The 25,568-nt window shown below is 41.2% G+C and overlaps 1 protein-coding gene and 1 long non-coding RNA gene across 7 annotated transcripts in view; one reads left to right on the top strand and one right to left on the bottom strand.

Moving 5' to 3' along the window:
- creb3l3l (cAMP responsive element binding protein 3-like 3 like) overlaps window positions 1-24,166 on the bottom strand; it is a 27,987-nt gene extending 3,821 nt beyond the window's left edge. Inside the window, exons 1-9 of one of the 6 annotated variants that reach the window (XM_059989561.1) lie at window positions 23,469-24,166; window positions 20,595-20,729; window positions 18,048-18,354; window positions 16,580-16,692; window positions 14,643-14,735; window positions 8,992-9,098; window positions 8,509-8,577; window positions 6,141-6,225; window positions 3,973-4,060 (exon numbers count right to left, since the gene is read on the bottom strand). In XM_059989561.1, coding sequence (XP_059845544.1) covers window positions 3,973-4,060; window positions 6,141-6,225; window positions 8,509-8,577; window positions 8,992-9,098; window positions 14,643-14,735; window positions 16,580-16,692; window positions 18,048-18,354; window positions 20,595-20,729 — 997 coding nt within the window. In that variant the 5' untranslated portion in view covers window positions 23,469-24,166. Of the gene's footprint in view, window positions 1-3,972; window positions 4,061-6,140; window positions 6,226-8,508; window positions 8,578-8,991; window positions 9,099-14,642; window positions 14,736-16,579; window positions 16,696-18,047; window positions 18,355-20,594; window positions 20,730-22,024; window positions 22,045-23,008; window positions 23,368-23,468 lie in introns of those variants that run through there. The other 5 variants (XM_059989556.1, XM_059989558.1, XM_059989559.1 and 2 more) reach the window with 5 other exon arrangements.
- On the top strand, window positions 24,102-25,568 carry LOC132404942 (uncharacterized). The gene is made up of 2 exons (XR_009515717.1): window positions 24,102-24,243; window positions 24,405-25,568. It is a non-coding gene; the product is annotated as an uncharacterized LOC132404942 (long non-coding RNA).

Raw genomic sequence — 25,568 nt, 5'->3', positions numbered from 1 at the left:
AAGGCCAAGATAGAGTAGACATACAGAGGATGTTTCCAATAGAGGGAGAGTCTAGGACTAGGGGACACAGCCTCAGAATACAAGGTAGTCCATTTAGAGCAGAGTTGTGGAGGACTTTCTTCAGCTAGAGGGTTGTGAATCTATGGAATTCATTGCCACAGACAGCTATGGAGGCCAAGTCATTTGGTATATTTAATATATTCTTGATCAGCAAGGGTGCCAAAGGTTAATGCAGGATAATGTGGTTGAGAAGGAAAGTAAATCATCAATGGCAGAGCAGACTTGATGGGCTAAAAGGCCTAATTCTGCTCCCATGTACTATGATCAATTCTAAAATGGGTTTCCTGAGCAGCAAACCACACCAAGTAAAATATCATCTACTTTGATCAAATTGCAGGACACAGAAACATCATCATTAGGCACCAATGGTAGCAGAGCAGTTAACACAACTCTGTTAGAGCTCGGGGCGTTTTGGAGTTCAGAGTTCAATTCCGGCACCATTCTATAAAGAGTCTAAGTACATCCAGTACATCCTCCCCTTGGAATGTATGGGATTTCTCTGAGTCGTCCAGTTTCCACCCAGAGTCCAAAGTTATACCGGGTAGGTTAATTGCTCATTGTAAATTGTTCCGTGATTAGCTTAGGGTTAAATCTGGGTTTGTGGGGGTTGCTGGGCCAGCATTGCTCAAAGGGCTGGAAGGGCCTACTCCACACTATATAAAATAAATAAAACATTGTATGGCTATGGATAAATGTATGCATTTGTGAACTAAAAAGGATATACCAAGTGAATTTCTCAGTTTCAAAATTATCATTCTAACTTCTGCACTTGTACCCTGTTACAATGCTGCATCAAACATTCTTTCAACTCCTGCCCAGTTCAAAATTTTCCAAAAATTATCCATCCATGTCTGTTGGAAAAAATCCTCGAAGTCCCTCTACCATCACCCTATCTCATCTGAATGTACATTTTATTTTGTGCAATAAGACCTCTTCCAAGACCAATTTATTAACTTGTATGTTCAAAGTTATGTCTGCCCACTCTGCTGGAGTTTATCAGATACAATACTGACCTGTCAAACTTGCCTCACAAGAGAAACCAGCCACATCGGCGCTCAGTCCTCCAGCAGTGGCGGGATCTCCCTGTGGCCACACACTTGAATTCCACAGACTACTCCCACTCCGACATGTCTGTCCATGGCCTCCTCTACCGTCAAGATGAGGCCACACGCAGGTCGATGGAGCAATACCTTATCTCCCGCCTGGGTAGCCTCCTACCTGCCGGCATGAACATCCAACTCACAGACCTCCGTTGATACCCCTGCTCCCCCCTTACCCCCATCCCTATCTATTATTTCAGTTTGGTTCTCTTTCTCTTTTTTCCCCCCTCACTATAATCTCCCCCCAGTCCTACCTTTCTTTCTCTTTTATTTCCTGTAATTCTTCACCTTCCCCCTATCCCATTTCCCTCCAGCCTATCACTTCCTAGCTCTCTACTTTATCCCTCCCCCCACTTCTTATCCACCCTCGACCATCCCATGTTACTTCACTCCCGATGAAGGGTTTTGGCCCGAAACGTCGTCACTACCCCCTCCCATAGATGCTGTCTGGCCTGCTGAGTTCTGCCAGCATTTTGTGTTTTTATTTATTTCCATCATTTGCAGATTCACTCGTGTCACATCAGGAATAAGTCTGATAATCATCCTCTAAACTCTTTCCTATACATAATTAAACATTCCTTATATAAGGAAATCAATGTTTGCCGATAATAGTACCCAGGTGTGGTCACTATATAACTGATCGATTTTTCCTTTTGAATTTAATAGTCTAGCAATAAACAATAATGGTACACTAGAGGGAATCTGAACAGGAACATATTAAATAATTAAATGATCTACCATAATCATATAACAGGATAAGAATTTAATGTCAATTTAAAGCAAAAAAAGAACATAAGAAATAGGAGCAGGAGTAGGCCATCTGGCCCATCGAGCCTGCTCCGTCATTCAATGAGATCATGGCTGATCTGGCCATGGACTCATCTCCACCTACCTGCCTTTTCTCCATAACCCTTAATTCCCATACAATACAAAAATCTATCCAACCTCGTCTTAAATATATTTACTGAGGTAGCCTCCACTGCTTCATTGGGCAGAGAATTCCACAGATTCACCACTCTCTGGGAAAAGCAGTTCCTCCTCATCTCCATCCTAAATCTACTCCCCTGAATCTCGAGGCTATGACCCCTAGTTCTAGTCTCAACTACTAGTGGAAACAACTTTCCTGCCTCTATCATACATCCCTTTTATAATTTTACATGTTTCTACAAGATCTCCTCACATTCTTCTGAATTCTAACAAGTACAGTCCCAGGTGACTCAATCTCTCCTCATCGTCTAACCCCCTCATCTCTGGAATCAACTTGGTGAACCTCCTTCAAAGCAACTATATCCTTTTTCAAGTAAGGAGACCAGAACTGCAAGCAGTACTCCAGCTGTGAACTTACCAGTACCCTATACAGTTGAAGCATAACCTTCCTGCTCTTAAATTCTCTCTCTCTAGCAATGAACACCAACAATCAACTTGCCTTCTTGATACCTGCTGTACTTGCAAACCAATCTGTTGTAGTTCATGCACAAGCACTCCCAAGTCCCTCTGCATGGCAGCATGCTGGATTTTTTTTACCATTTAAATAATAATCTTCTCTTTCATTTTTCCTTCCAAAGTGGATGACCTCACATTTACCAACACTGTACTCCGTCTGTCACCCTTGCTCACTCACTTAACCTATCTATATCTCTCTGGAGACTCTCCGTATCTTCTGCGCAATTTGCTTTTCCACTCATTTTAGTATCATCGGCGAACTTAGATACGCTACACTCAGTCCCCTCTTCCAGATTGTTAATGTATATCATGAACAGTTGCAGGTCCAGCACCGACCCCTGCAGCACACCACTCACCACTAATTCCCAACCAGAGTAACACCCATGTTTCTCAACTCTCTACTTTCTATTAGTTAACCAATCCGCCATCCATGCTAATATATCACCCCCAATTCTATCCATCCTTATGGATAAGACTTTTATGTGGCACCTTATCAAACACCTTCTGGAAATCCAAGTAAATAGTGTCCATCTGTTCCCCTCTATCCACTGCACTCGTTATATCCTCAAAGAACTCCAGAAAGTTTGTCAAACAGAACCTGCCTTTGCTGAATTCATGCTGTATCTGCCTGATGGATACACTTCCTTCCAGATGCTTCGCTATTTCTTCTTTAAAGGTAGCTTTAAGCATTTTCCCAACTACAGATGTTAAACTAACAGGCCTATAGTTACCTGGCCTTTTGCCTGCATCTGCAAACAAATATCCATGCATATAAAGAAATACGCCAATTTAGAGGAGGATTAGGCCATTTGGCCCCTCAAATGTCTCTCCCAAACTATTAATAACCACAACTCCAAATTTCATCTAGTATGCTGCTACAGCATTTATTTAGCCCCCTAGGTCCCCTTCTCCTTCTTCCTTTCTCCTGTTGTCCACTCTCCTATCCTATCAGATTCTTTCTTCTCCAGCCCTTAACCTTTCCCACCCACCTGGCTTCACTCACCTTCTTCTGCTAGCCTCTTTTCCCTCCCCCACATTTTATTCTGGCATCTTCCCCCTTCCTTCTCTGTCCTGACGAAGGGTCTTGGCCTGAAAAGTCGACTGCTTACTCTTTTCTATAAACGCTGCCTGAACCGTTGAGTTCCCTCCAGTGTTTTGTGGGCCTTGCTCTGGATTTCCACATTTGCAGACATTCTCATGTTAATGATTTAGTCTTTTTAAATGCTTGTATCTGCATACCAGTCTTTTTGAATTGTGGACCCAAACACATTCTCTGTGTCTCTGATCTTACCCACATTTTTTTTAAAATGACATGCAACATTCAGTGTTTAATTGTATTTTGTACTCATACTTGAAAAACGTTTCTCACCACTGTATGACTCTTCCTGGGATCTTAGCTTTGCGCCAAATGGGTTTATACTTGGGAAAATGATAAGTGTAAAAGACAACAGGAACACCTAGAAGAAAAAAGTACATTAGTTGATTATAATTTCTTACTCACCAATAGCCAACATAGACAAAATGAATCCAGACACACTGATAGTCAACCTCAATCAACCTAAAGTCATGGTTAAGTACTGGAGGGAGAACAAAATGAAAATATACTCAATTTGTTATAAATTCACATTTGGGATCCAGAAGTAGCTGGTGAAGACAATGCCCTGGAGTCATAGAATACCATAGCACAGAAACAGCCTTTCAGGCCATCTAGTCCATATTGAACTATTACTCTGCCTAATCTCATCAACCTGCACCTGGACCATAACCCCCCCCCCCCCACATATCTATCCAAATTTCTCTTAAAATGTTGAAATCGAACCCACATCCACCACTTCCTCAATCACCATCCTCTGAGGTGAAGAAATTCCTCCTCGTGTTCCCCTTAAATATTTCACCTTTCACCCTTAACCCATTTCTAGTCTCATGTAACCTCAGTGGAAAAAGCCTGCTTGCATCTACCCTAACTGTACCCATCATGAGTTTGTAGGCCTCGATCAAATCTCCTCTCATTCTCTTATGATCTAGGAAGTGAAATCCTAACCTACTGGACCGTTCCCTGTAACTCTGGTGCTGAAGGATTATCCTCAATTACTCTAAAGAAGGTAGTTGCGAGCCATCTTATTGGATCACTGTGGTTCTTCTGGTGAGGATACTCTCACAGTACTAGGAGGTAGGGAGTTCTATGATTCAGAATGAAGGACTGATGACACATTTCTAAGTCAGAATATTGCTAATCTTGAAAGTGATAGTATTTCATGTACCTGCCAACCTGTCCTCCTAGTAGTAGAGGTCAGGCGTTGGGAAGGTGCTGTTGAAAGTAACTTGGGCAAGTAAATGCCCAAATGATCACTGACTAGTACATAATCCAGACACTGTGCCCTGGTGGTGGAGGCAATGGAACAGAAACAACTCCCACCCACCAAAAATAGTTCAAAGCCTATTCAATGTTTTTCCAAAACTAAAAAGAGTGGAGGAATACGTGATCTCATTTTGGAGACACTACAGTAATTTTATGGACTGTAATGTGAACTATTATTCCCCCCCCCCCCCCACCAAAAACACTAAACCATGCCCAAGACAACTTTCACAATTTCAGTTCTCAACTACTTCATCCTGATGTTATACTTCACATGAGAAGTATCCATAAATTAACCCATTTCAAGGGCAGCAACTAGGCAAAGTGTGGTCTTGTCTTCAATGAACCCTTATATATCACCGAAATATGATTGGGGAGATAATTTTAATGCCTGCCCATTGTAGCATCATGTTAATTTAATAGTTTACATCGCAGTCCATAAAATGCCTATAATTCTCCAAATGAGATCATATAACACTATAAATAGGGGACAACGTCTGTGATTTTCATGAGTCATTTTGTCAGAAAAGGCAGTGGATCAATTTCGTAATCTGAGGTAAACTATAATTCAGTATTGGATGACTGTTACACTGGGTCAGGTTTTGTTTATAAATATACTGAAAAGAACATTGTTCTTAATCATTAGCATAAAAACACAGACAACACTTCATCAGAATAGGCCACACTGTCTGTGCCAACTGTGATACCAATCTGAACGAATCCCATCTATCTGCATATGCTCCACCTTCCTCTATTCCCTGCCTGATCATGCGCTTGTCTAAATGCCTCTTAAACATTACTATAGTACCTGCCTTCTGTACTTCCTCTGGCTTGCTGCCCAGGCACCTACTGATCTCTTCTGAAACTTCATGGAACTACTTAAAGAGCGAGGAATTCTGTGTTAGTGCAGCTTAGTGGTCCTCTCTTTACTGTCATAATAAGTAAGTAGTCTTTAATTGCAGGAAACTACAGATGCAAAAATAAAACAAGGTGCCATGCTTTGTGAACTACAGAAACTGAATTTCCAGAATTATTAATTGTGCAATGGCCTTGGATAAATCTTGATGCAATATTGTACCAGCTAAAAAGTACTCATAGCTGAGAATATGGTTACAAACTGAATTAGTGGAGGGTCATCGATTGCCCCCCGCCCAATATGCAGGCTAACTATTCATTCTTACCATTATGCAAGTACTGATGTTAGCACTTTTTGTGCTTGTGTGTTTGACCAATGCTTGTAGCTTCCTCAGTTGTTCAATTAGAGACCTATGATAAAAGAAACTGAAAATTAATCTTCACATCTATTTCTGGCATAAAATACAAGAAAGTGAAGGCAGAGATAAAAATAATCAGAATTGAAAGACTATTAACCCAAGTTTATGCTGTAGATTTCCTCCATTTTATCATTAAGAATATGGATTCTCAGCTTCTTTTCCAAATAGTTTTAGTACTGCTACAGAATTAGTCAATAGTCTATAATGAATTGATAAGCTTGAACTATAAGCTATGCAATAAAATATTATTTGATCAGTTGATTAAGTTCTTTGTGCCCCAACATGGGTTATATCAAAACTGAAATTAGCAATTTTATTTTCCTAAAATTGCTAATGGCCACAAGAGACTGCCATCTTGCACAGAGAGAAACAAAATAAAAGCAGAAACAATAGCAAAGATGTTCCATAGAAGTAGTTTCTGATAGCTTACAAATGACCTCACTTGTCATTAGAAATCCATATAAAACATATAACCATATAACAATCACAGCACGGAAACAGGCCATCTCGGCCCTCCTGGTCCGTGCCGAACTCTTAATCTCACCTAGTCCCACCTACCCGCACTCAGCCCATAACCCTCCACTCCTTTCCTGTCCATATACCTATCCAATTTTACCTTAAATGACACAACTGAACTGGCCTCTACTACTTCTACAGGAAGCTCATTCCACACAGCTATCACTCGCTGAGTAAAGAAATACACCCTCGTGTTTCCCTTAAACTTCTGCCCCCTCTCAAATTATGTCCTCTCGTTTGAATCTCCCCTACTCTCAATGGAAACAGCCTATTCACGTCAACTCTATCTATCCCTCTCAAAATTTTAAATACCTCGATCAAATCCCCCCTCAATCTTCTACACTCCAATGAATAGAGACCTAACTTGTTCAACCTTTCTCTGAAACTTAAGTGCTGAAACCCAGGTAACATCCTAGTAAATCGTCTCTGCACTCTCTCTAATTTACTGAGATCTTTCCTATAATTTGGTGACCAGAACTGCACACAATATTCTAAATTTGGCCTTACCAATGCCTTGTACAATTTTAGCATTACATTCCAACTTCTGTACTCAATTCTTTGATTTATAAAGGCCAGCGTTCCAAAAGCCTTCTTCACCACCCTATCTACATGAGACTCCACCTTCAGGGAACTATGCACTATTATTCCTAGATCTCTCTGTTCCTCTGCATTCCTCAATGCCCTACCATTTACCCTGTATGTTCTATTTGGATTATTCCTGCCAAAATGTAGAACCTCACACTTCTCAGCATTAAACTCCATCTGCCAACGTTCAGCCCATTCTTCTAACCAGCATAAATCTCCCTGCAAGCTTTGAAAACCCACCTCATTATCCACAACACCTCCTACCTTAGTATCATCGGCATACTTACTAATCCAATTTACCACCCCATCATCCAGATCATTTATGTATATTACAAACAACATTGGGCCCAAAACAGATCCCTGAGGCACCCCGCTAGTCACCAGCCTCCATCCCGATAAACAATTATCCACCACTACTCTCTTCCATCTAGCCACTGTTGAATCCATTTTATTACTCCCAGCATTAATACCTAACGACTGAACCTTCTTAACTAACCTTCCATGTGGAACTTTGTCAAAGGCTTTGCTGAAGTCCATATAGACTACATCCACTGCCTTACCCTCGTCAACATTCCTCGTAACTTCTTCAAAAAATTCAATAAGGTTTGTCAAACATGACCTTCCACGCACAAATCCATGCTGACTACTCCTAATCAGATCCTGTCTATCCAGATAATTATTAATACTATCTCTAAGAATACTTTCCATTAATTTACCCACCACTGATGTCAAACTGACAGGTCTATAATTGCTAGGCTTACTTCTAGAACCCTTTTTAAACAATGGAACCACATGAGCAATACACCAATCCTCCGGCACAATCCCCGTTTCTAATGACATCTTAAAGATCTCCGTCAGAGCTCCTGCTATTTCTACACAAACTTCCCTCAAGGTCCTGGGGAATATCCTGTCAGGACCCGGAGATTTATCTAAGCTTTATCCCTTAAGCTTTATCCCACTTTCCTATTACATAAAATAATCAATTTCAATTACTGACACATCCCACTTGTTTTATGTGTGAACTTTCATCAGGTAATGAACCTAGTGATCTGAATTATTTACATTTTCCTGGGCACCTTTTGTCAGGATTGAGAATTTCTATAATGGGTAAAGCACAAATAGACAGTATTCACATTATGTTATTATTGAAATTTATCAGTATTGTTGCACATACATATTCTGGTTCTCGAGATGCTGCACCTTCCTCTGCAATTCTTGGTTTTGGACAGTGCATGCTACAACCCTACAACACAAAGAAACAACAGTTATGTTACCGTATTTGCCACTGATAAGAGCCACAATGTCCATTTGTACTCAGAAACCAAGAAATTGGTTCTGGAAACAGGAATAAGTTGAGGTAACAGAACAACTTAAAAATAAAATTATTTTCTTCTGTAACACAATATAATGAAACAAAAAAAGAGGTTCAGAAGTTGTACAGTACTGAGTAGAGCACATGCTGACTACAAGTTGCTAGATTTCATCAAACAATCTTGATAACAGCTAATCACACATAGAAATGAAACACCAAAATTCTCGTAACAATTTATAGACATTTAGTACGGGCAATGTGGAAATGTAAGATTGGTTTTATAAGTTTTCATTAACATCAAGATGAAGTTTTAGCAAAAGCAAAATATTTGGGAAATAACCTTACCTACTCTCCAGCCCATCAATGTAATTCTTTTTCTTTTTGCGACTTTCTTGAGCAGACTGTTTATTTCGTATCTTCCTTCTGATTCTTTTCAATGCACGTTCTTCTGACTGCAACAAAAATGCAAGAATGTGAAATTAAGGCTGTCAAGAAGAATTCTGGAGTTAGATTATATAGCAAAATACTAACTTCATCAACCGACCTTTAGACCTGAACATGGATTGTAGATTAAATTTAAAAATGCAGCCCTGGCCAATAGGTTCCCAGACCTGTGGATAGCAGGTAATTGAAAAACCAGACAATGCTGATTAACATTCATTTTGGGTGTCTAGAGTATGGATGTAAAGAAGGTGGTGTGAAAATTATATGTAATTCAAAGGAAACATTGTAGATACATTGTAAATTAGAATTGTCCTTTGATCTTTAGCATACAAAATATATAATATTGGGTCAAACAGGCCTCTTCCTCCAGAGTGTCTCATTTTGTTGAATAAACCCCTTCTGTATCCACTTGCATCAGTGTCTCTCTGTAACTTTGTTCATATTACATTTGGCAGTCAAATCACAGGCTCTATTTCAACCACTAATTTAAGCTAACATGAGAAAATGCTGGAATTATTTGTTCCTTGAAATAAATTAAAGCAGCAGGTGAATTATCAAACTAAAGGGAGCTCATTGTAATTTTGAAGTATGCTAATTGGTAAAAGATCTATTAGTATAATATATCAGCATCAGGTAAGGATAAGCATCAGAGACCTGAGACATGAGTTGAGCACTCAATTTAGTTGCTAAGGAATCCCATCGATATAGAATTAAAAAGCTATTATTAATACCAACAGCTCTAAGACCAACTTAATCTTGCAACCAAACCAAATGGTTTCTTTATGTGGAGTAGATGTAGATCTAATGTCCTTTATAGATGCAAATATGACATCCTCATCCTTTATCATCAATTTCTCAAACTTCAAGTAGATTTCCCACTCCCCTCTTCTGCCATTCCCCCACTCTGGTGCTCTTCCTCCTTCCCCTCCTTTCATGGTCCTCTCTCTTCTCCAATCTGATTCCTTCTTCAGCCCTTTACTCCTTCCCCCCATCCTCACACAGTTTCTCACTTCATCCCCCCCAAACCCCCAACTGGCTTCCCCCATCACTTTCTAGCATGTACTTCTTCCCTCCCAGCCCCGACTTCTTATTCTGGCTTCTTCCCTCTTTCTTTCCGGTCCTGGTGAAGGGTCTTGGCTCAAAACATCAACTACTTGTCCTGTCCATAGATGCTGCCTGACCTCCTGACTTTCTCCAGCATTTTGTTTGTGTTACTATTGAACCTGTATAGGACTCCGGCTCTTTAACTGCCTCTTGAGTTCAGGGTAATTAGAAATGGGCAATATATGCTGTCATTTGGCAACAAAATTCCCATCAAATGTATCTACATAAATAAACAAAGTTCAGCCTAAGGGAATAGACATGAAACTTCTGTCTGGATCTAGGCCAATACCACATTCAAAATGGATATTAAGAGTCAAAGTTGCAGTCTAGAGTGCTCTCGCTTGCAAATGTACTAACCACAGCGTCAGGGAATTTCTTCAGCTTTGGAGCCAAGTAGGACAAGGCAAGTATAAAATATACCATTAAGCAGGATTAATGAATGCTTCCTTTGTACATCCCTGCAATGCCGCCCTCTACCGCAAACTATCCCAAGCTTGGAAGTAGAAAACTGATCCATTTTGGTTTTGTACTTTCCACTTTTCAAATATTAAATCATATGTGATTAAGTAATGGAAATTTTTTCAACTCTAAGATCAATTTATGCGACTTACAGTTGAGCCTGTAGGAAGTGTTGTAATACAGGAACAGAAATCGACTTTTAATTCCTTGGTAAGTCCTATCCTTTAGCTAGATTAGGACTGATCTGTTTTTCTTAACTCCTTTTATTCGCAGTTCTGTATCCTATGATGTCCTTACTGAGAAGCATCTACTGATTAGGTTTTGAATTGAATTGCTATAACGTGCTGTTCAGTTTCCCTTCTCTGCTGTTGAACACTTTATGACTATTCAGAATTAAAGTCCTTACATAAGAGCATAAGAAATAGGAGCAGGAGTGGGCCATCCGGCCCGTCGAGCCTGCCCCGCCATTCAATAAGATCAATACGACTCCATCTCCCTGCCTTTACCCATAACTCTCAATTCCCCTACTATGCTTAAATCTATCCAACCTTGTCTTAAATATATTTACTGAGGTAGCCTCCACTGCTTCATTGGGCAGAGAATTCCACAGATTCACCACTCTCTGGGAAAAGCAGTTCCTCCTCATCTCCGTCCTAAATCTACTCCACAGAATCTTGAGGTTATGTCCCCTAGTTCTAGTCTCACCACCCAGTTGTAACAGCTTTTCTGCCTCTATCTTAACCATCCCTTTCATAATTTTATGTTTCTATAAGATCTCCTCTCATTCTTTTGAATTCAACTGAGTACAGTCTCAGACAACTCAATCTCTCCTCGTAGTCTAACCCCCTCATCTCTGGAATTAACCTGGTGAACCTCCTGTGCACTGCCTCCAAAGCCAATACATCCTTCTTCAAGTAAGGAGACCAGAACTGCACACAGCACTCCAGGTGCAGCCTCACCAGTACCCTGTATAGTTGCAGCATAACCTCCCTGCTCTTAAATTCAATCTCTCTAGCAATGAAGGCCAACATTCCATTTGCTTTCTTGATAGCCTGCTGCACCTGCAATCCAAACTTCTGTGATCCATGCACAAGCACTCCCAAGTTCCTCTGCATAGCAGTATATTGCAATTTTTTAACCTTTAAATAATAATCTGCTCTTTCATTATTCCTTCCAAAGTGGATGACCTCACATTTACCAACATTTCACTCGACCTACCACCCTTGCCCACTCACTTAACCCATCTATATCTCTTTGCAGACACTCTTTATCTTTTGCACAATTTGCTTTTCCACTCAATTCCTGATCCAAGATGGCAGCGCAACACAGCTTGCAGCGGCTACTCCGGAACTGATTATCTGTTATTTGTGAAGTGGGGTGCCGTGCGCAATCATAATTGATTGAAAACGGACGTGGAAGCACGGAGAAACATTGGGAAATTCCAGGAAGACCTTCTTCGTTGCTGCTGCTACGAGGTCCGGGACTCGGCTGGGAAGAACAGGCCCCCAGTCCGCGGGGTCGCGTTGCCTATGGCCGTTGCCGGGGCCGTCTTAATACACTCAGCAGAGGATGGTGCTCGGAGAAGCTGTGCTGGAGGGGAAGGTCGTTGGCTCGGAGGTTCGACGGATTCGGGTCACTTTCAGTGTGTGCTGCGTCTGCGAGGCTGGTTTTGACGGAGCTTCCATTGTGTGCTGCGTCTGTGAGGCTGAGTCGGGCGGCACCTTAGAAGTTCATAGCAGGGGTACTCCCTTCTGCCACTGGAGTGGGATGGCGAGTCTGTCGGGACCCTGGGGATTTATGGAAACTGGTGATTTCTTTTTAACGTACAGTCCTTTAACATCTTGGACTATTTTTACTGTGCCCATAGTCCGTTTTTTTAATCAATTATGCTGTTGTTTGCACTGTTGTAACTATATGTTGTAATTATATGGTTTTGTGCAGGTCTTGTAGCTTTAGTTTTTGGTCTTGTTTTTGTCTGGTGGATTTGGAGCTCCTTTCCTGGGAACGTGCTAGACAGTAGTACGATATTAATACGCAGCAGCCTCTCCGGACTCTGGATTGGGGATTGCCAAACGTTATGTGGATTTTCTGGTGTAGTCTGTTTTGTCATATGCTTTTGTGATATCATTCTGGGGGAATGTTGTCTCATTTTTTAACTGCATTGCATTTGTGGTTTCTAAATGACAATAAACGGAATCTGAATTTAGTATCATCAGCAAATTTACACTCAGTCCCCTCTTCCAGGTTGTTAATATATATTGTGAATAGTTGCAGGCCAGCACCAACCCCTGCGGCACACTGCTCACCACTGATTGCCAACCAGAGTAACACCCATGTATCCCAACTCTCCGCTTTCTATAAGTTAGCCAATCCTCTATTCATGCTAATACATCACCCCCAACTTACCTCAAAGTTAGTGCCTCATTATCAGTTAAAAATAATGAGCAGCACTATCAGTTAAAAAATGAGCACAAGTTAGCTACTGGAATAATGTTAGGCTATAGATATGGTACTGATGCAGAACCAAATTATGAAACTTTAAACAGTGTGCAATGACTGGTACACAAAGGAGGTTTAGACATTAGATGAATACTTCATTTCACTGCAAGTATCGTGGTTGAACGTCATAAAGTACTAATGGAAAAATGCTAGAAGAATGCATGATCTGCTGCTTAACATCTGTGAAGATTCTGTATGGGAGGCTGGTTGAAAAGGTTCAGACACTCAGCATTCAGGATGAGGTAGTAAATTGGATTAGACATTGGCTTTGTGGGATAAGCCAGTGAGTGGTTGAAAAGGGTTGCCTCTCTGACTGTAAGCTTGTAACTAGTGATGTGCCGCAGGGAATGGCGCGGGGTCCTTTGTTGTTTGTCATCTCCGTCAATGATAATGTGGTTAACTGGATCAGTAAATTTGCGGATGACACCAAGATTGGGGGTGCAGTAGACAGTGAGGAAGGTGATCACTGGCTTGCAGAGGGATCTGCATCAGCTGGGAAAATGGGCTGAAGAATGACTGATGGAATTTAATGCAGCCAAGTGCGAGGTTTTGCACTTCAGTAGGACCATCAGGATAAGTTGTACACGGTGAATGGTAGGGCACTGAGGAATACAGCTGCACAATTTGTTGAAAGTGGCATCACAGGTAGATAGGATTGTAGAGAAAGCTTTTGGCAGATTGGCCTTCATGAATCAATGTATTGAGTACAGGAGATGGGACGTTTTGTTGAAGTTGTATAAGACGTTGGTGAGGCCTGATTTGGAGTATTGTGCACAGTTTGGGTTACCTACCTCCAGGAAAAATGTAAACAAGGTTGAAAGAGTACAGAGAAAATTCAAAAGGATGTTACACGGTCCAAGGGACCTGATTATAAGGAAAGATCGAATAGGTCAGGACTTTATTCCTAAGAGTGTAGAAGACTGAGAGGAGATTTGATAGAGGTATACAAAATTATGAGGGGTATAGGAGGGTAAATGCAAGCAGGATTTTTCCAGAGGTCACAGCTTAAGGGTGAAAGGCAAGAAGTTTAAGGGGAACACGGAGGAGAACTTCTTTGCTCAGAGGGTGGTGAATGAGCTGCCAGCACTAGTGAGTGGTCCATGCAGTTCAATTTCAACATTGAGACGTTTGGATAGGTATATGGATAGTAAGGATATGAAGGGCTATGGCAACACACACAAAATGCTGGAGCAACTCAGCAGGCCAGGCAGCATCTATGGAAAAAAGTACAGTCGACGTTTTGGTCATTTTATGTTTGCTGCTTGGATTTCCAGCAACTGCAGATTTTCTCTTGTTTGTTGAGGACTATGGTCCTGCCGCAGTCATTGGGAATAGGCAGTTTATATGGTTTTCGGCATGGACTAGATGGGCCAAAAGGAATGTTCCTAGGACTCTACAAGATATTGCAATTGCAGAACTTTAAAGTATAAAGATGTCAACACAAAAAGGAAGATTTGAATTCCACATGTTCTACTACTAAAGTGCTGCACCTTTGTCAGCGGAAGGCAAGTGGGTAACTGAACTCCATCTTTGGATAAAAGTCTTTTTTCCTCATCAGTCAGAATCAGTTCTTCAAAGCAATGCTGAAAGAAATCAAGGAAAATAATAAGAGATCACTCATTTATCCCATATTAATAATAACAACAAGTTAAAGCACAAGTGCCTGTCATCACCATTTCCAATGCTGGCAACTTAAACACTGAGAACAAGAGATTAGACTAAAGTTAACAGCAGGATCTCATGAACACTTTGTATTCCGTTTCCCACTCAGCTCAGAACAGAGAGAATGACCCATCTGTCATGCGACAAAGCCAAACAGCCAGGCAGTCAGGGATGTGCAGGCATGACCTGAGGCAATAGGAAATGATTGGGGCTTGTCCATACAGTGAGAGATGATAAGATCAAATCCTTATGAAGAGGGCTCAGCAAAACACAATGGCAGGTGACCCTGTTCGAAGTAAATTTATTATCACAGTACGTATATGTTACCATATACTACCTTGAGATTCATTTTCTTGTAGACATTTACAAGGAAAAAAATACAAAAGAATTTATGAAAAACTATACATAAACAAAGACTGACAAACAATTGTAAAAGAAGAAAAAGTACACAAACAAAAACACTGAGAACACGAGTTACTAGTCCTTGGAAGTGAATTTATAGGTCATAGAATCAGTTTAGATTAATGGTGCTTGAAATAATTAATACTGGTTCCAAAGCCAGTTGTAGGGTATTAACTGTCCCTGAACCTGGTAGTATGGGACTGAACCTTTCTGTATCTCCGAACCGATAGTAGTAGTGAGAAAATGGCCTGGATGGTGGGGCTCCTTTATTGGACAGTGCTCCATGTAAGTGTATTAAATGATGGGGAGGACTTTGCTTTCAATGGACTGGGATGTGTCCACCACTTTGTGCAGCCCTTTTCATTCCTGGGCTTTGGTGTTTGCATGGGACCACAGCTCAAAGATCGCATTCAATACAGCACTTGCATGCTGCATTCTCCCCCATAAAAGCCTTTAAATTCAAATTGTTCCTAAATTCTGAGAAATGGGTTCTCATTTATTGATTACCCTCTGCAGGAACGCTACTATATCCAATGCAATTAATCTGATGCACATATAAACTACATCTATTTAACATTCACTGGATCCTACCCATTATAGAGGTGGGGAGTGGGTACTGATTAAACTATCTCCCTATTGTTCCATGCAGCTTAGAAATGAAAAGGAAAGTGAATTTCTGAAACTGGATTGCCTAAGCAACTAATAGCTCAGAATAGTTTGAAATTTTACAGACAGAATATGGAATACCAGAAGTAAAGACAGGCAAGCAATCACCCAGAAATGTTAAGTAAGTGTAGGAAATATTTATTAGCTCCGGCAATACTTATGGAGAGAGAAACAGAGTGAATGTTTCATTTTCATGACTTTGTACCAGAATTTGATTAACCTGTTGAGTATTTTCTGTACTTTCTTGTTTTATTTCTTTTTTAATTTTCTCCCCACACATTGGAACCAGAGAGATTTCTTCTAAGAGGAACTTGAGGGAGTTTTTATGGAGTATTATCAGCATAAACACTGGTTTGTGCAGAGGTGAGATTTATACTCCTGATCCTGGATCATCAGTTCAGGATTATCATTGGTAACTTAATTATTGTGTACTCCCATCCCTAATGCAAACATGGATCTGACAATCACTGGTTGTTCCAACAGCCCTGCACAGTCCAATGATGTTGCCTTTAACTCTTGTCAAACACATTTTTGAGCTGAATTGTTTACTGCGTGGTGTCTGGAGGAGAATTATGATGGGGAAAAGAAATATCAGCACCTTAGTTCTATTAGGACTCCTAGATTTTTAAATTCCCAATATAAAACCTTACTACATAAATGAGAAATTAATCCTCTATGTGTGAGAATAAACACTTACTTGATTTGTTTTACTATATTGCTGCAGGTCTTCAATTGTGAGGGTTACAAGACCTGTACTTTTCTCCACAGGAAGAACTTGAGGATTTTCAATCAAACAGTCAGGCTCCCAGTCTTCTAAGAAGTTTAAAAAAAAAATCTCTTTAATTGTTGCATCAGTATATTCTTAAAGAATGATTGTTGCTCATAAAGAAAAGCTGTGAACTAGTAAGACAAGAACTCTCTCTCTCGCTTTTTAAAAAAGTACTGATTAACCAAGAGCTGAAATGAGTCAGCAAGTATGTAGTGAAGGAGACTTTGTTCGATTTAGCATAAGGTGCAGATTGACATGAACTCATGAGACAGGTCAGCCAGCAATAGGAGGAAATAGCAAAATCAACTAAAATCAGAAAGAGTAAAGCCACTGACTGTGGGTTCTAGCACAAACTCAGCTCTCTAGCCAGAGATCAGAAAACTACTATTGAATATTTCAGCAGTAGGTGAATTGGGGTAATGGGGGAATTTGGTGAAAGTACAGAGGTGGAAATAAAAGCCACCAGAGTTTTTACAGATGTTAAAAATTGTGAGGAGCACACACAAAATGCTGGAGGAACTCAGCAGGACAGGCAGCATCTATGGAGGGAAATCAACTGTTGATGTTTTGGGCTAAGAGTCTGCTTAGTTCCTCCAGCATGTTGTGTGTCTTGCAGAGGTAGAAAGTGGCACATTGATAGAGGGTACAAAGTTCAACTTAATCTGACAGCAAAAGTTATAAAGACTCAGTTCAGATTCTGTTGTAGGAGGGATCGAGTTGGTGTGAGGCAGTTGATTTGCATCAGTGATCAAAATAAATGGCTTCCATCCTGGGGGTACTGGTTAGCAGAAAAACCTGACAAACATTCTAACAATTTAAAGATAATGGGGGTGTGTTGGCAATAAGATAACAACACAAGATAAAAAGGTCAGCAAAAAAAAGAAAAACAAAGCACCATTAATTATTTCTAGTTGAAAAGACTTCAAACGTGGAGAAATTGTATCCCACCAACGTTGTAATGCTTCATTCTGTTCACAGGCTATGAATTTATTGTTTGTCCTTTATCAGGCCCTAAAATGAAAGAATTCCCAAGCAAATGTCTTGATAGTGTAGAGATCCAAATCACATAATAATACCAGATTTCCTTTTCTAAAGGAGAATGGTGAAAGAACTGGTAGCTTCACAGTCCCTCATTAATTATACCAAGTATTCAGATGATGTTTTAATTACATGAATAAAAATGCCCCAGTGGGATCAAAGATCTCACACAAATGCTGGAGGAACTCAGCAGGCCAGGCAGCAGCTATGAAAACAGAACAGTTGACATCTCATCTGGACTGGAGTAAAAGTCTGTCTAACCACATCACTGTGCTCAAATATATCTTCAAGAGTTCCAAAAATAAAAGTCATTCATATAGAAGTACACAGGTTGATGGGTATCACTTCAGTCACTCACCTAATACAATTGAGATGTCCCTTTCTAATGAGGGCTTCTCAGTTTTCACACTGTGTAAACAATTTGCATTATTCTGAGAGTTCTGGGAAAGCGAGTAGTTATGGTCAGAATTTATGACTTCAGAATTAATGATTTCAGAGAGCGTGATGTCACTGCGTGATGGACTATCTTCATGGGCACAGTGGTTGTTGTCTTCCGATATTCCACTGTCGCTGTCCAGTGAAGATGACACTGGGACGGGAGTCTCGTCATCAAAGGAACCAAGGATGGAGTTGAAGAAATCCTCAGTGTCATGGTCATTCAGCATCTACAAATAAAAGATGAGGTAAGGAAGTAGAAAATTTCATCATCTGATGGAATTTGGATAATAATTCCTCCAAAGGACCCATTGGGATTAAATGGGGCAATAATTCTTCTGCTACCCAGCAGATATTTTTACAAAGCAGATAGGAGATAAAACACAGCTACAAATTGTGACAGTAAAGGTTATAGGGTTCTACTCTAAAAATGCTAAAACTGTGACAACTTTCAAGTACACCTGGCTCAGTGTCCTACCCTTTGTACACTCATGACTGTGTGGCCAACCACAGAGCAAATAGCACTTATAAATTCACTCATGACCACAAGACTATAAGACATAGGAGCCGAATTAGGCCATTTGGCTCATCAAGTCTGCTCCGCCGTTCAATCATGGCTGATCCTTTTTTTTCCCTCCTCCTCAACCTCAGTTCCCGGTCTTCTCCCCGTAACCTTTGATGCCATGTCCAATCAAAGACCTATCAATCTCTGCCTTAAGTACACTGAACAACCTGGCAACAAGTTCCACAAATTCACCACCCTCTGGCTAAATAAATTTTTCCGCGTCTCTGTTTTGAATGGATGCCCCTCTATCCTGAGGCTGTGCCCTCTTGTCCTAGACTCACCTACCATGGGAAACATTCTTTCCACATTTATTCTGTCTAGGCCTTTCAACATTCCAAAGGTTTCAGTGAGATCTGCCCTCATCCTTTTAAATTGCAGCGAGTACAGACCCAGAGCCAACAAACATTCTTTGTATGATAACTCTTTCATTCCTGGAATCATCCTTGTGAACCTCCTCTGCACCCTCTTCAATGCCAGCACATCTCTTCTAAGATGAGGCACACAACCAGACAAGGATCTTTTTATTCCCACTTGCTGCCTTCTTCCAATCAGCCAATGCTCTAACCAACTTAGTAACCTTCCTGTAATACCATGGGCTCTTAACTTGGTAAGCAGCCTGATGTGTGGCACCTTGTCAAAAGCCTTCTGGAAGTCCAAATATACAACATCCACTGCATCCCCTTTATCTATCCTACTTGTAATTTCCTCAAAGAATTCTCACAGGTTCATCAGACAGGATTTTCCCTTAAGGAAACTATGCTGACTTTGCCCTCTCTTGACCTGTGTCATCAAGTACTCCATCACCTTGTCCTTAACAATTTACTCTAACATCTTCCCACCCACTGCGGTCAGGCTAACTGGTCTATAATTTCCTTTCTGCTGCCTTCCTCCTTTCTTAAAGAGTGGAGTGACATTTGCAATTTTCCAGTCCTCTGGCACCATGCCAGAGTCCAATGATTTTTTTTGAAAGATCGTTTCTAATGCCACCAATCTCTAATGCTACCTCTTTCAGAACCGTAGGGTGCAGTTCATCTGGTCCAGGTGACTTTTGTACTTTTAGGTCTTTAAGCTTTTTGAACACCTTCTCCCTTGTAATAGTAATTTCTCTTCTTTCACACACTACATCATCTGGCACACTGCTAGTGTCCTCGACAGTGAAGGCTGATACAAAGTACTCATTTGGTTCATCTGCCATCTCCTTGTCCCCCATTATTATTTCTTCTGCCTCATTTACTAGCGGTCCTATATCCACTCTCATCTCTTTTTTTACATAGTTGAAAAAGCTTTTACTATCCACTTTGATATTATTTGCTAGATTGCTTTCATATTTCATCTTTTCTCTTCCAATGATTCTTTTAGTTTCACTTTTAGGTTTTTAAAAACTTCCCAATCCTCTATCTTCCCACTAATTTTTGCTTTGTTGTATGCCTTCTCTTTTGTTTTTACATTAGCTTTTGACTTCCCTTGTCACGGTTGTACTATTTTGTCCTTTGAGTATTTCTTCATTTTTGGAATACACACATCCTGCACTTCCTCATTTTTCCCAGAAACACACGCCATTGCTGTTCTGCTGATACCCCTGCCAGCAGCTCCTTCCAATTTATTTTGGCCAACTCTTCTCTCATACCACTGTAATTTCCCTTACTCCACTGAAATACTACTATGTCAGACTTTACGCAATCACATTGTGCAGATCTCGAAGGTCAATGGTAGAAAGGTGTTTTGTTTATAGTAGCTTAGTTGTTCTCAGTAGCCCTGGGTTGGTGAGTGAAGCTGGGAGTATACATTGTATAGGCTCAATAACTGACCTATTTGGAAGCATTTCAGCAAGTGCCAAGTGGCATCTCATTAGATCCACACATTCAATTTAGAACAAAATGGGCTATAAAAGGATTTGATACTTGCATCATGCTCACTCAGGCCCCAGTCCTTCAAGAACTCAATCCCGTCACTGAAGTCCTCATGTGGAAGAGAACCAGGCCGCTGTTGAAAAAACAACTCCAGCGTTTCATCCCTGTCAAGGTCACAGTCATAAGACATCTACAGGGGAATGAAAAAAAAAATTAAATGATTTTTAATGCTGAGCAGGGAGCAATTCTCCTGAACTTTGAACTTTTCAAAATAAAAACAGCCTTTTTAATTAAGGATATTAACATGAACTTCACAGAACAATTGAAATTATATTCAAATATTACACTGCTCCTCCAGCATTTCTGACAGAACATTGCCATAACCCTGGTGTGAATTTCCCCTCAGGAAATTCCTGCATTTGCTGAGGTAAAATTCTAAACAATTACATTTCCTGTTATTGAAGAGAAGTGGATTAGCTAGAACTGCTTTGCTTTCCTGCATCTAAGTCATTCACATGAATAAAGTACCTCTTTATTTTTTTAAAAAAAGGGAGTAGCTCAAACCATTGATAATTCTTATTAATAAGGCATCTGGCAAAAGCATGTGTTCGCTTCAAGCCAAAATCTCAAGTTACATGTGGCAGAAGACAAGCTGAAACGTCATAGAATAAGAAGTAAACAGCATGAGCACAATCCCTTCCATCCAAGTCATCCAAACCAACCAGGGCACTTTACTGAGCTAGTCCATTTGCCTACAGTTTGCCTATGCTACTCTCCTGCCTTTTCTCTGTAACATTTGGCCCCCCCCCTTAGTAATCAAGAACCAATCAATCTTCACTTTGAATACACCCAATGAGCTGAATTCCACAGACTCACTACCCTCTAACTAAGAGATTCCTCCTCCTCTCTGTTCTCGTATTCTGAGGCTAGACTCTGGTTCTAGACTCTCCCACTGTGAGAAACATCCTATCGCCCTTTTATTCCTGCGATCATTCTTGTGAACCTCCGTTGGACTCACCCCAATGCTAGCACATCTTTTCTTAGATAAAGGGTTTACAATTGCTTACAATATGCCAAGTGCAATCTGAACAATGCTTTATATGCCTCAGCATTCCATCCTTGCTTTTACACTCTAGTTCTCTTGAAATGAATGCTAATATTGCATTTGCCTTCCTTACCTCCAACTCAACCTGCAAGTTAACCTTTAGGGATTCCTGCAGGACTCCCAAGTCCCTTTGTACCTCTGATTTCTGAATTTGCTCCCTATTTAGAAAATAGTCTCTGCCTTTATCCAAAAGGTGTATGCTATACTCTTTCTGAAACACGTTAGCTACCCGTGTTGCCACCTTCAGGCAACCATCTACTTTACTCCTCTCTATTGCACAACACTCCTCGAGCTGCATGTCTTGCTCCCAAAAAACATCACTTTGCACTTGTCCAAGTTCCACTGCAATTCCTTTTTCTAGATCCAGATCCTGTTGTAACCTTAGGCAATCTTCTTCACTGCCCACTACCCCACCAGGGGGTGGCAGACAAGTGGAGGAGACTGGGTTCCTACGGTCCAGCTACAGATGGTGCACTGCGTCATCACTGCAATCTCAAAGTCAAATACACTGACGTGGCTCCTCCTCACCAGAGATGGCCTGGAGCATGACTTTCAACCCAAGTTAATGAGGCTACTAAATGACAGCCTTTTTTAAAAAAAAAACAAATCCCTATTGCAAAGCCACGTGGTCTTCTGCCTCACACTCACTTTTCTCCTCAGGTCCGCTTTCCAAGTATATACCTTTCCACTCTTTGCCCAGTTCTGAGGAAAGTCATTGACCTGAAACATAAACTGGGTTTCTCTTTCCACAGGTGTTGCTTGACTGGCCGAGTTCTTCCACAATTTCTGGTTTTGCTTCTCATGTATTGCTTTTCCCTCAATTATTTTGCACACGGAAGTTTATTGTTCAAAGGCTTCTCTCCAATTCCACATTCTTCTACCTCCAAACCGTCAGTATCTAACACAGTCCTCGAGTCAAGTAATAATTTGCTCAAATATTTTATATTGGGGAAAACACCACAGACAATGGATAAGGTGCTTTAAGGCGCAAGTAGGACCCCAGAAAAAAACAGGTGAACAATATAACGTGCAAATTCAGACCGAGAAAAAAATCTGAAGCTTCTCCTCGATAAAATACTATATCCACATCCTTAAATCGTAATTCGTAGATTCCCGTTCAAATAAAAAAAAATCCGGATATAATTTAAAAATCAGTATAGTATTACTGTGATGGCATTTCCAAGATTGAAGTGATCTCAAATCACAAGGCGCGATTACATCACTCTAATCGCATTAACTCAAAACAGGAAACAGGGCGTATAAAATTAACACACAAAGAACGAGCAAACATTGTGAATTTACAATATGATCAATCTGATTACTGAATGTGCTAAATTACATTTCAAAGTGGAAAACAAACATACATTCGTATTTCTGGAAATTAATATTCAAAGCGATATTCAAACCTGCCGCAAAGCTACACATCTTTTGCGAGTATTTTTTTTGATTCGTACATTCCGTATATCCCATTATTCCAAAACTATCACTACTCCATCGTCTCCGTTGTGGTTTTACAGGTCGCGCTAAACGAAAGATGCCCCCACCCGGTCTGAATAACAAATAAGCAAATTGAAACTATAGTGCCCTTCCATGCAAATAGATTTTGTGTCGGATTGATTTCACGCACCAACGTCGCCCAATCTAAAACGGAGCTTGGAACTCCGCTGTCAATTGTCAGAGAAATGCCGGGCATTGATGAGTAATGGGCAGCAGATCGCAAACGGAGGTGCCCACCCTCCACCGTGAAAGGTGACACGCATCGGGTCGGGTTTGTTGTGAAGGAGTGAGCTACATCTGTTACCTCAGCTCTGCCAGGAGCCTTACCTTGCTGAAGGCTGCACTCCGCGGACTGCCGTCCACCCCCGGCTCACAACAGTCTCCAACAGGGCAAAAATGACATCAGGTTACCGGAACTGCAGGCACCCCCGAAGGCTCTATGGGTAATGTAGTTTGGTGGCTCCCACCCTCTCGCTGATGCAAGCACTCGCCTGACTGCAGAGGAACTACAAGCCGCTGCCTCCGCCGGCAGAAACACCCTTCCTCCCGCTAGCACAGAAACTCGCACAGCCAGTTCCTGTAGATGCAGCCCGGGGGAGAGAGAGAGACAAGTGGCACCGCAGTCCGAACACAGGGTCTCGGCCAGAAGCACTGGTTCCCTTTCCCGACCCGATGAGTTCCTCCAACAGTTTGCTCTTCACGGGCTTTAGGCTGAGATCGCACCCGAGGTTCCCACCCCTGCCTGGTGCTCATTGGTTGAATTTTGTCTATCTATCTGTCCGTGGACAAGCCTTTAATCACTTCGGGGGCCCCACCTCCGGGCAATGAAGCCAAGGGAAATTCCAAGACCAAGCGGGACGTCTAGAGTCGAACAGGTTGCGTCAAAACATTGAGATTTGTCACCACTGAGAAGGCACAGAGAAGAATTACGTACAACTGCCTCTGCAAAATTATCCTGTCCACCGACAAGATAAAAGTGCTCATCTCAGCATCCTCTCCAAGGCATCACCCCCCGCGGTGAAACCTATTCGCTCGGAAAGGCAGCATAGCAGTCCAACTGTTCTGAATTCCACCATGTAAGGAGATTATTGACAGGACAGAGGTATTGATTTATGGATGTTCTCAAACCCTCCTTGGGAACGAGTAATATTCCCACAGAGTTAATAGTGCAATCCTGATGCAGGGGTTCGACCCGCAATTCCTCCCACAGATGCTACTCGACCCACTGAGTTATTCCTGTTCATTATTTGTTTATCTATCTAGTGATACAGCGCTGAATAGGCCCTTCGATCCACGCTGCCACAGCAACCCCCGGCAAACCCGAACCTCCTCACGGGACATTTTACAATGATCAACTATATCTTTGGTCTGCGGGAGGAAACCGGAGGACCCGGAGAAAAGCCACGTATTCCTCACAGAACGGCGCCGGAATTGAACTCCAGGCTCTGTAATGGCCTCGCGGCTCTATTCTCTTGTGTTTCATCTGCCATAGAGTTAATTGTTAGAAAGATTGAGAGTGATAAAAGAAAAATAACTAATTGAGTGATGCCAACCTGGAAATCACTGTCTGAAACAGCATATCTCTTACCATTTAAAAAGCACCTGGATGAGCATTGAAGGGCCACAATGAACATAAAATAGTATAGGAATAGGCCTGTGGACTCTATGTGACCATACTGCTAGTTTAAATTAATGGCACTTGCATATATATAATCAATATTCCTCTATTCCTTGCCTTTTCACGTGCTTGTCTAAATGTCCCTAAATTGTACCTGCCTCCATCTCCTCCAATGACAGTAGGTTAATTGCACCGAGCACTTTTTGTGCAATATAAAAACCTTGTAAAGCTTTAATTAACTTTGCCCTCTCACCTTAAATCTTTGCCCTCTAGTATTTGACATTAACCCCCTGGGGGAGTAAAAAAACATCAATCTACCTAATCAGTGCCTCCAAATAATTTTAGATACTTCTAGCTGGTCAGAATCAAAATCACTTGTATTATCACAAATATGTCGTAGGTGGTGGGGTGGAAATATGTCTCCACCAAAGGAGGTGCAAGGCACTGCTTCTCTCTGCTGGCCAGCAAGGTGTAGTACCTGCTTAGCACCCCCCCCCCCCCCACCTCTGATCATGGTCATGTGAAGCCATGGAAGGAGGTGTTGGATGGTCGTATGAGCAGCTGGTACACATTGCAAGTCCTGGTTATGCTTCCAAGCGCACATAAGCACATAAGCCTCAAAGGGCTTTAATTTATCCTACTCCAGTGGTTCCTAGCATTCTGGGCTATTTCTCATCTCTGGAGAGGAAGCACACAATGAACACTAAGAACTTGAGGCCTTGAATAACCAACGGCCCCTGGAGAGACCAGAGAACATGATTAACCTCTGTGACATTTTAAATAATTAAACATTTCATTCAGTAACTACA

The sequence above is a fragment of the Hypanus sabinus genome, chromosome 14 (assembly GCF_030144855.1).
Source record: "Hypanus sabinus isolate sHypSab1 chromosome 14, sHypSab1.hap1, whole genome shotgun sequence".
In the NCBI taxonomy this organism is placed as follows: Eukaryota; Metazoa; Chordata; class Chondrichthyes; order Myliobatiformes; family Dasyatidae; genus Hypanus; species Hypanus sabinus.
This window is presented reverse-complemented; position numbering and strand designations above follow the sequence as displayed.